Source organism: Camelus dromedarius, chromosome 8 (genome assembly GCF_036321535.1).
Source record: "Camelus dromedarius isolate mCamDro1 chromosome 8, mCamDro1.pat, whole genome shotgun sequence".
Taxonomy (NCBI): Eukaryota; Metazoa; Chordata; class Mammalia; order Artiodactyla; family Camelidae; genus Camelus; species Camelus dromedarius.
The window spans coordinates 51,286,191-51,302,658 of NC_087443.1; the positions used below are offsets into that span (position 1 = coordinate 51,286,191).

Below are 16,468 nucleotides of genomic sequence, written 5' to 3' on the forward strand. Positions count from 1 at the left end.
GCAGTGTTACAGCCTAGAAGGCGGACAAATTCTTATATCAGGTCAGTAAGGGGAGTTTCTGAGGGAAGGCCAGAAGACGAGGGAGGAGTTATTGAGAAAGGCTCCCTGGATTGGTGATGTCCTGTGGAGTCCCATTTGAGTTCTAGGTTCAGCAATCAAATCCTCTAGTATACTTTTCCAGGGCCTCTGGGCAAGTGGGTCACTGTACCAACTTACCAGTCATGTGGTGAATAGAGGCCAATGTGAGTCTGCCTAGAGGAAGGATATCTTTTTCTGAGCTGCACAGGAACTCCAGTAAGTGCTCCATCATGGGGAACAAGAGAGGGGGTTTCATTTGGGTTGCTGGCCCACCACCTGCACAGTTCAGTAAATTTTTTGGCCATGTGTTTAGGTAACTGAATACACCCAACAGTGTTACAACTGTGTTGACATAGGTATGAAGGTGAACAAGAAGTCACCGGTTCATTTATTAAATCTTCAACTTTTGACTGAGTTCTGGATATACCCCAGACTCCTGCATCTTGTCGCTCCTCAATTTCATGCATCAAAATATAATTCAAGCATCACCTCCTCTGGGAAACTGTCCTATATCCTCTCCAAATCTCCCCAACTTCCCCCTCAATCTGGAAGAGCAGACCCTGACAGATGTTCCTGACACATCTATGTAAATCATATTATAACATTGCTTTCTTGCCTTGCCCCACTTCAGCCTTAAGCAGACAGAGGACAGAAGTCCAGAATAGCGTTTCTTGGCTCACTCAGGAATGGTGAACCAAGTAAGAAGAGGATAAGGCCAAAGACCAACCGAGCATGCACTGATATTCAGGAACCACCCAAGAAAGAGAGGTCCCCAGGGAGACTAAGGGCTTGAAGGTTGCTTTGGATGCTAAAGCCCACCTTCTCTTCCTTAGCTCTCCAAGGAAGAGGAAATGACTGAGGAGTCATCTTCTTTGAGCCCTGGACTCCTACTTGATGTAACAGGAATAACAGTCTCTCTCTCATTGACCGGTTGTGTTACCGGAGAGTAGGTTCTTGTCTCATCACAGAAAGAATTCAGAAATGAGATGGAGGTCAAGAAAGGAAAGTGGGGATTGATTAACTGATAGTACACTCTCAAGGGGAGAGGGCGCAGACTCAGTGAGCAGCTGTGCTGAGTTTCTTTGGCAAACTGGTTATATGGGGTATAAAAATGAATCAGCAGAACATTCACTGGGGAGGGAGGGGTTTGGTGTCATATTCCCTGATTTTCATCCCAGCTCCAGGTTCCTGAGGGGAGGAGGGAGTTTTGTCTTTATTTAGTCTGGATTGGGAGTGTCATGATGTCAGTACATGATGGGTACTTCTAATCTGCAAGGCTAATTTTATTGTAATGAGGGCATAATGAACAAGAGATTACATTCAGATGCCAGAGATTTCTGCCTTTTCCCACCTTTCTTTGTCTGCCTCCAGGACACTTGTCACTCTAAAATGTATAGTTTCTTATCAGCCAGAGGTTCCTGCTTTTCTGTCTGCCCAAGGGCTCCTGTTGTTTGCAAGATGTATGGTTTCCTGCCATTTGTCCCCAACCCCTTCTCTGCTCTCACCTAGCTCTCTGCCTGCTCTAATTTGTGAGGATTAAATTGGACAGCAGATAGGAAGTATGTGGAATATTTATACAGTACTATTATCTTCCAGTCAGAAATTTCCAGGATCTTCTTCTAACTCCAGATCCTTGCTGCCTCACCTACCTCTCCAGGCCAACTTCTCACCCCTCTTACCTGCTCTTCTCCCCTAGTCCCTCTTCCCTCTACCATCTTCCCACTCCTCCTCCCCTCTTCCACCTCCTTCCCTTCCTCCCCCTCCCTTCCTACTTCCTCTTTCCTCTCCCTCCAGCTCTCCATTCTCTTCTTCCTTTCCTTTCTCTTCTCCCCCTCCTCCCTTCCCATCCTCCAATTCTCCTCTCTGCTTACTTTGCCCAGGAGACAGTACACGAAGTGAGAACTGAACCAAACCCCCTGGTTCCAGATGGAGTTCCACCAGATTACCTGAGCCTTAGATGACTCAGATGTAAAATGCAGATGTTGCTAAAAAGCAGTACTGAACTCACAGTTGCTTTGAAAATAAAATATGCAGGTAATTACTTAGCCAACAGGCTTGCCCTCAGTAAATGCTTATGACTGTTATCTATTCATTTTCCTTCTCGTTCTTTTTCTTCCTCATCACCTAGGTGCACGGTGAAGATGTCTAAAGGGTACAGAAAAGAAGTCTCAAGGATAGAGTTACAGCATCAGCACCATGGCTTTCAAAGAAAGAGGCCCTTTGTAGTCTAATGCTGGCATCAAATAATGAGTCATCTGATTCACCTTCATCACATATTGGACATATTTCTGACCAATCTAGATTTTGTGATCATAGGTGAAGAAGCCTGCACAATTAACACTAGACTTTCCAATGGAAAGCAAAGGGTTTGCTTTATACGACTTTGTTCTATTTTCAGAAGAAAATATTTTCTGTTCTTACTTAGGAAATATCAAGCATTGGGAAAGCAAAAGATTTTTCTTCTTTGTGAAATTTAACCAGGAGAATTGCATGCTACTACATGGAACAGATGGCTCTTAAAATTCCCTTCTGAGACTAAGAAAGAAGTCAGTAAAGGAGTACGAATCAAGATGTGGCCCATAGACCAGAGTCATCTGTGTGCTGTATGTGATAAGTTAGTACAGAAACTGAAAATGTTTAGAAACTTTCACAGCCCTTCAGCATTGTCTGGATACCCAAGCCCCCAGTTAGTGGACTCTTCTTACTCAGCCAAGTATAGAGCAGTTCAGATGTTATCAGATTAATCTTTTGAGGCCAGAGCTGCCTATTGGTAATGCACAATGGATCACCTACTGGTCCTGGAAGAATGGGGGTGCAAGGGAGGTGACTGACCCTTCATCACAGACAGCTGGAGAAGCACTGATGTAAACTACAATTCCACAGTTTTATGTTCTCGGATAATTGACTTATCAATCTTCAAGAGTTCATTTATACTAAGTTCAAAAGTGTGGAAACATCAAATATGTGGGATATATACCACTTTGAACATTCCTCAGATGGAAAATTGTAAAACATTTCAGTTTTGCACCTCCCTCATCTAACTTGTTTTTGCCTAAACCAGTGTTGGAGATAACCACGCATCCTAGAGAGAGCCCTGCCATCTCGTGTTTGGGGACTGTAATAGAGCCAGCGTGTTGCGACACCGCTAGTTCTGATTGGGCAAAGAGACCTTTTCTCTCGGGCAGTCGTCTTTCAAGTTTGTCAGGTCGGTTTCCCCATATTCCCGTTAAGTACATTTTAGACAACAAATGGACTTTAGGGGAGGGAAAGAAACACAAGTTCCTAATGACTTTTTAAGAAGGGTTTCCAGCACTTAGCAAAAGCGTTTGGTTCACGGTAGGCGCGCAATAGATTTTGTATACTTACATTGCGAAAGAATCACTGTCTACATTATTTCATGGTAAAGCATTCTCATTCCTAAGGAGACGAAGGACTGAAGTGAGACTGTTGATTTCCACACACTAACTTTTGCTGGTTCTTGAAAGCGAGCCAGGAACCCGGGAACCCTACTTAGTCCGCTGGCGGGAGGGGCGGACTGCACTTCCCAGCATGCCCCAGGGGGCGGGCCCCGCGGCTGCGCAGAAGCGCGCGCGCGGTCATGTGACTGCAGCATGGCGGTGTTCGCGGATTTGGATCTGCGAGCGGGTTCCGACCTGAAGGCGCTGCGCTGTCTCGTGGAGAACGCCGCTCACCGTGAGTCGCCCCAGTTTCGCGGGCCTCGGGGCCCACTCATCCTCCCTGCCCCCTAGGCCGTCGGGCCACGCTCGAGAGGGACCCGGCCGGGCCTCATTCCGGTCTCCCCGAGTCTCCGGCTGTCTCTGGAAGCTGACGGCGGCTGCGGGGTTGCTCTGATTCCAGGGGCGGGAAACTCGAAAGCACGGAAAGCTGTTCCCCAGTGCAGCACCTCTTTTCTTGTAAGTCGAGGAAACTGAGGCCCTGGCAGGGAGAAGGATTGCATAGGGCCCCACAGCTCATGGCTGGCAGCCGCGGGGGCTTCCAAGTGTACAGTCTCTCAACCCCTTCCTACTTCTCAGAACAGTCTTCTGACGCTATCAAATGTGGGAAAATGGTACAAAAACGGGGAGTGCTGTGAGGGCTCCGAGAAGCGGGGAAGGGATATGTGGTTGTGAGTGTTGGAATCATGTTCTTTAGAGGAAGGGTAGGTGGGGGCGGAGGAATTACTAGGCGAGGGGAGGGGAGCTAGAATGTTACTCATATTTAAATCTAAGGGAAGCAAAAGCCCTGAGAAGTAAAACCTCATTTTAATTATTGAAGTTAATGACCACTGCTGTCATCTTTCCTAGAAAGTAAAGTGTCTAAGTGGGCATAGAGGGGTTTAAAAATAAAGAGGTTTCTGCAGGGCCTGTGAAGTAATGGATGCTCAGTAAATATTTGAGGGAAGAAGAAAGGAAGGAAATTGGACGAACTAATGAGAGGAAGGACCACTATTTTGGCATTAATATGCATTATTTTTTAATATTAATATCCTGTTGTTCCCGTTGGTGTTTAAATAATTTAGATACTGGAGTCATGATTTAGACATATTTTTGGTAGTCCAGATATCCAGAACAGTGCTGTGTTGAAGTTGCTAAAGCAAGGCCCTGGCTTCCAAGAATTCCCAATCTCTTGACGTTGAGCAGCTCAAAGGGGAACGTGGACATAGGTGTGAAAGAGTCGTTACTCCATTCTCCTTAGCAAAAGAGCCTCTGAAGAAGTAGAAAGGGTAAAAAGTAAAAGAAATGAGTAAGAATAAAAGTGACAGTCAAAAAGTATAAATTCAGTGAGATGAAAAGGGACAAATGAAAATGAACAAAGGGACACGAAAGAGAATGATGGTTGAAAGGAGATGCACAAAGTTAAGGGTCTTTGGTATCACGCTAATAATACATCACTGAGGTCAAGTGAAGCCCTAACTATGTGCCAGGCACTGTTCTAAAACATCTACATGTGTTATCTCATTTACTTCTCATGATGGACATATGAGGGAAGTTCTGTTATTATCACCATTTGACAGATGAAGAACTTGAAACTTAAGGTTAAGTAACTTGTAAGTGGTAATGCTTAGATTTGAAAACAGGCTGTTTGACCTGACCCGAGAGCCCATACCCATCCTGCTAGTGACCTTCTCGTTTGACATGAATTGGGATGAGCCTCTGTGTCCAGAAACAAGAGGTGGTTATATTTAACAAGAATGTTCAATTTGTCTTTTCAGTGGGCTATTCAGTTGTTGCCATCAATCATGTTGTTGAATTTAAGGAAAAGAAACAGGTAAAATATAATTTCTGAAGTTAATAATAACCAGCATTTGTAATTATTTGTGTGTATATTGGTCATATGGATGCTACATATGTATTTCTTAGGTGCACTCACTCTTTCTGCAGTGTCTTACATGTTAGCAGTTGAGCTGATGCATACTTGTATAAGTGATAAAGTTTTTTGTGAAGTGCTAGGGCATGGTGTAAGGATTCCTAACGTGGATTTGATGTTGAGTGACTTTCAGTAACTTAAAAAATGCATTGTTACTGACTAAACTATAATTACAACGTTTAGTCCTTTTTATTTTACTGTATGGGCTCATTACTAATTGATTTCCCTCTTAAAGATACTAGTAAGTGTTTGTATCTCGTTTTAGATTGGTTAATTCCAAAAACTATTGTTCATCCCTCCTCTCCATTGATGTTCTCAGCTGCTTCTCCTCTTGTCAGTTTTCTTCATTAAACACACACACACACACACACACACAACTTATTTACTGTTTCTGAAAGCCAGGTTTTTTTTTTTTTAATTACCTTAGCTCAAAACCCCTTGTACGTTTTCCACTCTGCTTCATCCCATTAATGTGTACCATCTAGGGTGACTGTTTATTGTTTGTTGTAGGAAATTGAAAAACCAGTAGCTGTTTCAGAACTCTTTACAACTTTGCCAATTGTGCAGGTAGGTGTTTTGTTTAAATAGCATAATACTAGTTCATTCAGTTCAGACACACCCAGTCAGATGTGTGCTCTTACCTGCACTGTCCCTTCCTCTGTCTACCAGTCTTACCCTTCCATGAAGACTTAGCTGTCTGTGAAGTCGGTACTTCTGTCAATTCGGTGCTTCTTGGATGATCTTTTCCTGAAGTCTTACAACCTTTAAATTATTTCATTATGTAGTTTAGTATACGTACATCTCTTTTTCTCTAGCTGTACAGGCATACCTCAGACATTGCGGGTTTGGTTCCAGACCACCACAATAAAGCAAGACACTCAAATGTTTTCGTTTCCCGGTGCATATTAAAGTTATGCTTACATTGTACTATAGTCCATTAAGTCAAGCAGCTTTAGGGTCTGAAAAAACAACGTATATACCTTAATTTAAGAATACTTTATGGCTTAAAAATCCTGACCATCGTTTGAGCCTTGAGCAAGTTATAATCTTTTTTACTGGTGGAGGGTCTTGCCTCAGTGCTAAAGGCTACCTGATGATCAGGATAGTGGTTGCTGAAGGTCAAGTTGGCTGTGGCAGTTTCTTAAAATCAGATGATAGGGAGTTTGCTGCATGAATTGACTCCTCCTCTCACTGACGACTTCTCTGTAGCATGCAGTGCTGTGTGATAGCATTTTATCCACAGTAGATCTTCTTTCAAAGTTGGAGTAAGTCCTATCAGACTCTGCCACTGATTTATCCATTAAGTTTATGTAATTTTCTAAATCATTTGTTGTCATTTCAACAATAGATTAAATTCTGTGTCTTATATGGGTGGAGTTTGTGGAGCCCCAAAACAATTACAGTAGTAACATCATAGATCAATGCTTACAGATTACCATAACAAATATAGTAATAAAAAATGTGAAATATTGGGAGAATTACCAAAATGTGACACAGAGATACAAAGTGAGCAAATGCTGTTGGAAAAATGGTGCCAATAGACTTGCTCAGGACAGGGTTGCCACCAACCTTCAATTTGTGAAAAACACAATGTCAGTGAAGCACAGCAAAGCGAAACATAATGAAACAAGGTACACCTGTAGTCTACATTTCTTGAGAATGTGGACTAGCCTTTTCTGATCTTCACTATCCCTTATTAGTACCTTTTAATGAGTACTTTCCACTGGTAAGGAGTAAAATCAATCATTTATTATTGTGTGCATTTTTTGATCACAGGGAAAATCAAAACCAATTAAAATTTTAACGAGACTGACGATCATCGTTTCAGATCCATCACACTGCAATGTTTTGGTAAGTTAGTTATTTTCCTTCTTTTTCACCTTGTAAGTTTCACTGATTAATGTTGAACAGTGTTGTTTTTCACCTCACCCCATTCTGACATTTCCCCCCACTTCCAGTGCATGACACTTGACTGCTCTCCTTAGTTCAAAATTCACATAGTATAAAGGAATCTCTTTACTCATGGCACATGTATAAGGATGCCACAATTAAAGAATCTTTTGGCAGCTGTTATTCATTGAACTTAAATGAACCAGACATAGGTGGATGCTGGAGATATTACTCTTCTAAATAATACAGACACAATCCTTTTAAAAATGGGAGGAATATTTTAAAAGTAGGAGGTAGTAAATTCTGTCCTGGGAGTGTATAACAGGGGGCCAACCTGAGAAAGTTGATGTTCAAACTGGGGCCAGAAGAATCAGTAAGTGTTATGGGTGCCACATAGGGGAGAGAATGTTCCCACAAACAGGATGGATTATGCAAGGTCCTGAATCCAAGAAGAACACGGTGCCTTCTGGGAAATGAAGTACCAGTTGAGTTGAGCCTGGTGGGCTGTCTGACATGAGATGAGGTTAGGGAGGTAGGTCTGGGTGATCAGTTAGAAGCCCTTGAAAGTTTTAACTAAGGGAGTACAGTTATGAGATTTGCATTATAGAAAACTGATCAGAGCAGATAAAGGAAGGGATTAGAGAGGCATTGGGGTTGGGTGGGAAGGGTGACAGTATTTATTGTTGATTAGATACAGGGTGATGACTCCCTGCCTTTGCCTGAGCAACCAGGTAGGTAGATGGTACCATTTCCTGAGATGGGCATAGAAAGAGAAATTTGAGAGCATCATGTTTTGGACAGATGGGTTATAGTGAGAGTTCCTGTGGAGATTGTCAAATGGGTGGTTGGAAAAAAAAAGGGTGTTGAAGAGGGACTCCAATTAAAAATACTGATTTGGAAGTAGTCACCCTGTAGAGAGTAATTGAAATCACGAGAATGGATGAGACTCCCTGATCAAAGTGCAGTGCTGGAAGACAAGGTCTAGGACAGAGTCCTGAGGCACTTCAGCATTGAATAGTGAAGTAGAGGATGAAGAGGGACTCTGAGGAGTAGGAGGACAACCAGGAAAGTGAGAAGGTCAGCAGCATCAGCGTGCCCACGTAGTCAAGCAGGAGAAGAAGGGCTGAAAAATGTCTTGGACAGGCAAGTCCCCTATGGACGAGGAAGTCATTGGTTGCCTTTGCAAAAACCATTTCCGTGGAAGTGATAGGAAATGAGAAAATGCAGACTGTGTGTGCTGCTGACTTTGCTTGAGAAATTTAAATCCCTGAGGGGACAGAAGGCATCGGGAGGCTGGCGGCTGAGAACCTGCTGTCAACTTTTTTTTGTTAGGTGGCAGACCTAAGAATGTCTGGTGCTGATGGGAGGGATCCAGTGAGGGAGAGAGAAAGTGAGATAGATCCCTGAGAAGGTGAGCTGCTCTATCGTTAGCTGGAATGGCCTTCTCTCTCATGGGGCAGGAGGAATCAAGCAGGGACTAGCCTCCTTTCCAACAGTTAGCCTTGCTAACGAAATTGTGGAAAGCCAAATCTGGGGATATTATACAATCACGGGCAGCATTCTGGTTCTCGGAGCCCTGGAAGGCATACATGAAGCTGACTTTTGATGGTCACAAAGACTTTCATTGTCTCTGGTTATCATAAACATCCTGGTGGCCCCTTTTTGTCCCTTTCACAAGTGGTAACATGTAAGCAGAGGCAGAGAGTCCTGGATCCATAACTTTTTCTGAGACCTGAGCCTGCCCTGTCTCAGCACACGCCTGCCTGGCTGGTTTTCCTTCCTGTTTAAGCACAATACCTGCTGCTTCTCTTCAACCCTTTTCTTTCCTCCTCTAATTTAAAACAATTTTTTTCTTCTTTTTTGGGGGGGAGAGGATAATTAGTTTTTTAATTTTTAAACTTTTTTTGGTTTTGTTTTTAATTTTTTTTAATAAATAGAGGTACTGGGGATGGAACCCAGGACCTTATGCATGCTAAGCATGCACTCTACCATTAAGCTATATACCCTCCCCTCTCCTCCTCACGTCTTTTCTTTTTACAAAACAAGAGATTAAAAAAAATGTAAAAGGTGCCAATCAGCAAAGAAGAAATATCCCATATCATCTCATCATTCAGAGATTGTATATTTGAATATCTGTTTTTCCAGCCTTTTTACATGTACACACTTAAAGTGTAAGTTGGAGATTTTCTTTTTTAAACAATAACTTTTTCTCTCTAACTGAGATATTCCTCTCCTGTCTTAGGACTCCTGGGTATTTTCTTGCACGTTTAGCAGTTTAATTTGTTCTTAACAGTATTCTCATTGTGAACCTAATCACATCACACTCAGTCATATGTATTTCTTGTCTCACAAGAAAATAAAAAATGGTAAGTTCCATTGAGAGCAGACATAGGCCTTAAATGATTTTTGTGTCCCTAGTCCCCTACCCGTAGCAGGTGCTCAGTAAATTTCTGGCAGGCTCCTCCAGTAGCTTATAAGAGCAAGAGCTATCTACTTTGATTTTTGTATCTCAAGCAAAATGCTTGGTCCACAGTGGAAGCAGAACAATATGGAAAGGAAGGAAGGGAGATAATTGGTGGGATGGATGTTGGAATCTAAGTTTGTGTGTGTTTAAAAGGTCTTTTCTGTCAGCCTACAAAGCAAAGCAGAAGTGTCAGTAGCATATTAGAAGTGTTACACCATTGAAATATAAGTGCCGCCAGGCCAAGAGTCAGCATTCCATGTGCATTTTTGGTTGTTATTATATGGTAACGTTCTTTTTATATTCCTAGAGAGCAACTTCTTCAAGGGTCCGGCTGTATGATATCGTTGCAGTTTTTCCAAAGACAGAAAAACTTTTTCATGTAAGTAACAGATAGTAAAAAAGAAAAAAAAATAGTACCGCTATTTTATGTAAGAAGTCTGATGTTATGCCTTTGTTGTTGACCTGTTTCACCTCATGTGGAAAATTTTAGGACTTTTCATTTATACTTGGAGTTCTGGAATTTCATAAGTGTGTATTTGGGTGGCATGTGTTTTTATTTTGTTTTGTTTTATTCATGCTGCTAGATGCATGATGGGTTGAGATTAAGAGAGGAAGTTTTCTTCTGTTTCTTTATCTCTGCTTCATTCATTCATTTGAAACTTCTCTTAGGTAAACGGTCCATCTCTTTCTAGCTCTAAGATTAGCACCTCAGTGGGAAGAAAGGTTCTCCTGTGGCGTAAAAGATCCCTTCTGGGTTTTAGCTTTCTCCTTTGTGTGCTGAAGCGGTCCATATGCCAGCATGGTGCTGTCTTCTAGAAATCCTTCAGAATCATACATCTGTGGATGCCATTTCTTTTTGTATTCTGAGAACCTTTATGAATTTAATTTCTTTTGACTTTTCAAATGGCCTTTTCTGTAACTTTTCAGGAGGGAAAGTTGTTTAACATCTGTGCTCATTTTGTCAGTTTGAGTCAGAACACACTGGGCATTTTAAATGATAACAGACAAGGAAAAAATCAATATAGTTTTTCAGGAATGTATTTTGCTGTATAAAATGAGGTGGAGCCAGTTTTAGAAAGTTTGGAATGTTGTCTTTATCGAGGTTCAAAAAAGTAGTCATCTACCAAAAGTATATCCACCAAAGGGATTTTGTAGGGTGAAAAAAAGAACCAGTCTGATGTTTTAATTTTCAGCGTAATTCATTTTTAAGCAAAATCTGTTCTAAAATTATAGGAAGATTTTCCCTAAGTTTATCCAGTAGATGGAGCTATTGACTAAAAAGACTGGTGTGTGTTAAATTTCGTTTTCAAGGCATACTAACGATTCTTAATCATATATATTAATGCAGGGAAACAGCACAAATTATCTGTGAATTCTCCCTTTTTGGTGACTCCCTTTATAAAATGCTCAGCTATAGTAACTGTCAAGAATTTTGTTTCAGAAAAAAAAATGAGTAGGATTGAGTGGTTCTTAGTCACCAGAGACCCCTGTGGAACCTTTTAAAATCAGGCCCATTCAGATCTCCACCACTGGAGATTCTGATCTGGAAGGTTTGGGATTGAGTTTGGGTTTCTGTTTTTTCAGATTCCACAAGGGATTCTGATTAAGTGCTGAAAACCTAAGGAAAACCATGGATGTGTCCAAATTTGTTTAACAGCAACTTAGTTTTGTTGTTAAATAGAACTCAGTTGTAACATAGACTGAAAGTCGGTAATGTACCTAATTTTCTATCATACACTTGTTTTCTGGATTAATTTTGAAGCGCTTACAACTTACATTTCCATAGTCATTTACTGGTGATTAGAGAAACAAAACACTTACAAAGTAAGATTATGGCCAGAAAGCATACGTTTATTTAACCTTCCAAAAGGCTTTTACGTATTTATTACTTCTGACACAGCATTCCTGGGAATAATCAGGACAGATGCTTATTACGATCCCCATTTTGAAGAAGAGAAAATTGAGACTTAGACTCGATGATTTGCTCTAAGTCTCAGGTAATATGTCATAGAGCTAGGACTTTTGCATTTTAGAATACATTATAGTTTGACTTAGCAAATTTATCTTACTCATTTATCTTATTACCTGTTTTTCTCATATTATCCAAAAGTTTTAATTCAAAAGCATGGACACATACTTGATGGCATGTGGAACATTTAGAAATATTCTGAAAGATGGAAGAAAGCCATAAATAATTGACAGTATTTGTTTGGAACTGACTGTACAGATACACACAAAAAGCTACATGAAAATAGTTTCTAAAATCAGAGCATCTTATCTGTCCAGATTTTACCCATTCTTTAGGACTCAGTTGAAGTTGGCACTCTCTCTGTTTTCTATAGAAAATCAATTTAAAAAGACATCTTTCTTTTAATCATAAAGCTTTTGAAAGCATGTTATGGTTTGGAATTGGGTCAAATGGCAACAGTCTGTTGCTTAACAGGTCATATTCTGTAAGTGATTTTGTTTGTTTGGTCTGTAAACAGGAAGTGTCCCTATGATATGGTATTCTGAAACGAAGTTAGGTCTCTAAAATGAGTCATAAACGTGTTCTTACACACGTTAGTACTTAGTATAAAACCTAACCACCTTAAGTAGCATTGTTTCCATGGGAAGTAACATACTGTTTTTAATCAGAGTACCTGAAAGGTATCTCGTGGTAAATGCTTCCTCTCCATGGTTACCCCAGGGGATAAGGCAAAGATGAAAGATTGTGAGCAGAGTCCAGGCCAGGGCTTCTTGGGAGGACAAGGGTGGCAGAGGACTGTGGGCAGGAAGAGTTGCAGAAATGTTTCAGGAGCTTCCAGTTTCGTTGTTCCCATTTAGGATTTAAAGCGACTGGAGAGAGTGAGGAGAATTCAAGGTTATTCAGTCCAGTGGTCGTCAAATTACTTTGAGTATGTACACTATCAATATAAGAAAATACTGAGATACTGAGCCTGCATCCCCATTGCATGTGTGTTTATTTTCTTTTAAATTATTTGCACGTTCCATTATACCATTGTGCTTTATGAAATAATATACACAGAGAAAACAAAGCAAAATGTAAGTTAGTGAAATGAAAACAGAAGTTCCATTTTCTTTCTGCTTCCAAAGTCCACGGCTTCCCCTTTGCAGAGCACTGTTGTAGTGGAGCCACCAACATGTGGGCATAGCTTTCAAGGCAGTGCTTCTCAAGGTGTGGTCTGGCTCCAAGCACCAGAATGGCCCGGGAAATTTGTTAAAGTGCAGGTTATTAGACCCTGCTTACTGAATTTCGTATTATTACTGGGAGTGGGGCCTGATAATCTCCATTTTAAGTAAATTCTTTAGGGGAGGGTTTTTGGCTTTTTTCTTAATGCACTTTAGGTCGAGAGGCATGGTTGCTGGGCACCTCTCTTTGCCCTGGGCAGTCCCTGTTCTGCCTTGTATGCTGTTTGTCATAGAATACCAATATGTATCAACGTGACATCCATGAAGGGGAATTGGGGGAGACTGAACTCCTACACTCCTGTTCCCCTTGTTCCATAAAGTCAAAGATAAATGTATGTGGGTATATGTGCGCTTTTAGGACTCTGTGTTCCTTAAATCCTCATGGGAGTCCTTGGCCAAAAAAAAGAAAAGTTTAAGAACAGTTGATATGAATTCATACACAACCTGTAAAAACCACTGTAACAATATGCTTAGCCACAAATATTCTTTGGACATAATTTAATCTTTTTTAATGATTTAGAAAGCATTTCATCATAACATGAACATTAACTTATTTTGTAGTTATCTGAATTTATTAATTGAACATTTGAATTAATAGAAAGCTAAATAATAAAATAATTTGATTTGGGCCATTCTAAGTTACTGGTGGTAGAGGGAGCCAAGTGGAGCTGTCCTTTGTCACTGAAAGTTTCTTACAATGCATGTACTTAAACCCACACAGGGGGTATTTTTTAATTAACCACTGTTATATAGAAAAGGGAAGAAAGGAGCAATACGTAAGTAAAAAACCTAATTTAACTTTACTCTGGGGAAGAATGCTTCATAGGTGTTTGAGAAATGAATCAGCTTTTTAAAATTAAGAATCATTTATGTTTGTAATAATAAAGTCAAACAGTGCAAAGAGGTATTAACTGAAAAGTACGCCTTCCTCCCACCTAAAACGCCCTCTCCTTTTCTCCGGAGGCAACCACTGCCAGCAGTTCTTGTGTGTCTTTTCAGAAATATTATTTACCTGGTCCATCCTTCCTTCCTTCCCTTCTCCCTCTCTCCTTCCTTGCTCCCTACCACCATGCTTTTTTCACCTAACAGTGTATCTTGGAGATGGTTCTATAATATCCATCAGAGAAGAACTTCATTCTGATTAAGGAGTCAGCATATTCCATCATATAAAGGGGCCATCCTTTTTTTAAGTAAAATTGAGGGATGTTTAATTGTGTCTGTTCTTCTGTGATTGGTGTTGCAGTGGCTGTCGTTACACTAATAACCCCAAACATATGCAGGGTATATAGCTGTAGAAGATATTTCTAGTCTCTATAGGATACCTTTCTAGTGATGAGATTTGCTGATGTGTACGTGTATATTTTTGATACCTATTGCTGAAATGCTTTTCAAGACCCTGGACTGATGTAAAGACCCAGTGAAGCCCTGTTCATTCTTGTGTCAGCTGCTTATTCCTGAACTTTTTGCTCTTTGCCATTCTGATAGTTTTAAGAAGGCAAACAGGAGCTGAACCTGTTTTCTGTTTTATCTGCTACTCAGAGCTTTCCTTGGCCTATTCTTATCAAATTTTCGATGACTCTTTTATGAGTTGGGCAGCTGTAGCTGTTGGGATAGGGCAGATCATTTATGAGCCAAGTGTTTCTGCCAAAACAGCATTAATTCCCAGGCTTACTCAGTTGTCTGAGTGTCTTAAAGCCAGGCAGCTTCTGATCACTACCTGCTTCTTAGAGCCCTGGGTGGGGGTGGGAATGATTGTTGTGGGGATTCTGAGGAAAAGGGACAAGATGCGACATTCCTGTCATTGCTGAACGTGGATCCGCTCCTACGGGGCATTGTCATCCCCTCTTGACCCATCTTCCTTGCTCTGCCCTTTCCTTTGGTCTTGCCACTGACATTGGTTTGCCAGCATAGCCACCCTGGCAGCTTGAATTTGTTCATCAAGCCTATAGACACCAGCAAGGGCAGTAAGTCTCGTTTCTATTATAGTATAAAACAGCCAATTCTTTTTATCGCTGTAAATCAAATAATGGCAAATTGAGAGCCAGATATGCATCTTTAGTACCGTCTTTTGGCCTGCACTTTTGTGCAAGTCACCTTTCCCCGGCTTTATTTTCCTTCCCTGATCTTCCTTTACCCTGATTTCCTTATCTGTTTCTTTTATCTTGCAGGTATTTTTTTGTAAGCAGTTTCAAATTTCTTTTGAAAGTAAACGCAGAGTATCATCAACAAGTAATAGCAAAAATGAGGACAAAGGAAAGGGAAATGAAAAGTTGAAAAAAATGCATTCAGTGTCGTTTGATTTATAACAGCTTTGTTTTGACCATTTATGGGGACACTTTGTTTCTATTAGCATTTGAACAAAATGCCATTGGCAGTGCCAGGTGAGTGTTTCTTCACCATTCATACTGATACGAGCCACAGGCCTGGGACAATTCTTGGCACAGAAATAATTTCCAGAGTAAATGGACTCTGCATACATTCCTTTTGGCTTTTTTTTTTTTCCTTGGATTTCAGAAGAGTTAGTTTCCTTTTTCTGAACAATCTAAAGTAACCTTCCAGAAACTGAACCTCTCTTAACAACCTATCATTATGTAGCCGACCATGAATTAGAGGGTTTCTAGACCGTCTGTTGAGATGGTCTGTAGACATACCCACTGCTTCAGCTGGATTATAGTTAAACCATTCGGACCAAACGTGAAGGAATGGCTCACCATTGACTTTGTAAAGGGACAGATGTATTTGAACACAGACCCTTAGAATGCCTGTGGAGTGAGCTGTATCTGTTTACATTTCTTTATAGCTGGTTTTCCCCCACCCCATTCTTAACTTGTGCCAGTTTTCCTTTTGACTTTACCTGTTCCTTTCTTTTTGACAGGTTGCTTGTACACATTTAGATGTGGATTTAGTCTGCATAACCGTAACAGAGAAACTACCATTTTACTTCAAAAGACCCCCTATTAATGTGGTAAGTGTCACATTTTCCATTCTATCTCTAGAATGGTGCATTAACAAACTGGAAAAGGGGCAGAAGGAGATGCTGTTCTTAGGAAAAACAAAGGCTAGTAGTAAATAGGAGGCAATTTAGAAGAGAGGATTTTATTTGTGTACACTGACTAAAGGTTGAAAGAAAGCTTAGAAGAAAAAATACCCAGTAAATTACCTAGATGTGTTTGAAAGGCTTTAGAAACCCAAATTTATGAAGGCTCTTCCTTAAGAGGATAGCTAATAATGATGGACTCTTATTGTCTGAACGTTGAACATTAAGGAAACAGAGCAGTCAAGAAAGAAGGAGTAGGAAAAAGTAGGGGGATGGTTCCCAAGGCATCGGCAAACTAGAAATGGGGAGGAGGCTGTAGCAAAGTCGGGAGGAGTGGGGCCTGGAAAGCACTATAGGCGTCGTCTATGCAAAATTAAGATTAAAAAAAAAAAAAAAGATCTGCATTGAAGTGTGCTGCTTCACACAAAAGCCCAGGGTTA

The 16,468-nt window shown here is 40.8% G+C and overlaps 1 protein-coding gene across 2 annotated transcripts in view; it reads left to right on the forward strand.

Annotated features, from left to right (window-relative positions):
* The first annotated feature begins 3,675 nt into the window (after nucleotides 1-3,675).
* The window catches only part of RPP30 (ribonuclease P/MRP subunit p30), a 31,227-nt gene continuing 18,434 nt past the window's right edge, over nucleotides 3,676-16,468 (forward strand). For both annotated transcript variants that reach the window (XM_010974278.3, XM_064488207.1), the window contains exons 1-6: nucleotides 3,676-3,771; nucleotides 5,291-5,346; nucleotides 5,956-6,012; nucleotides 7,222-7,296; nucleotides 10,107-10,178; nucleotides 15,867-15,956. In XM_010974278.3, the coding sequence (XP_010972580.3) occupies nucleotides 3,690-3,771; nucleotides 5,291-5,346; nucleotides 5,956-6,012; nucleotides 7,222-7,296; nucleotides 10,107-10,178; nucleotides 15,867-15,956 (432 nt within the window). In that variant the 5' untranslated portion in view covers nucleotides 3,676-3,689. The remainder of the gene's footprint in view (nucleotides 3,772-5,290; nucleotides 5,347-5,955; nucleotides 6,013-7,221; nucleotides 7,297-10,106; nucleotides 10,179-15,866; nucleotides 15,957-16,468) is intronic.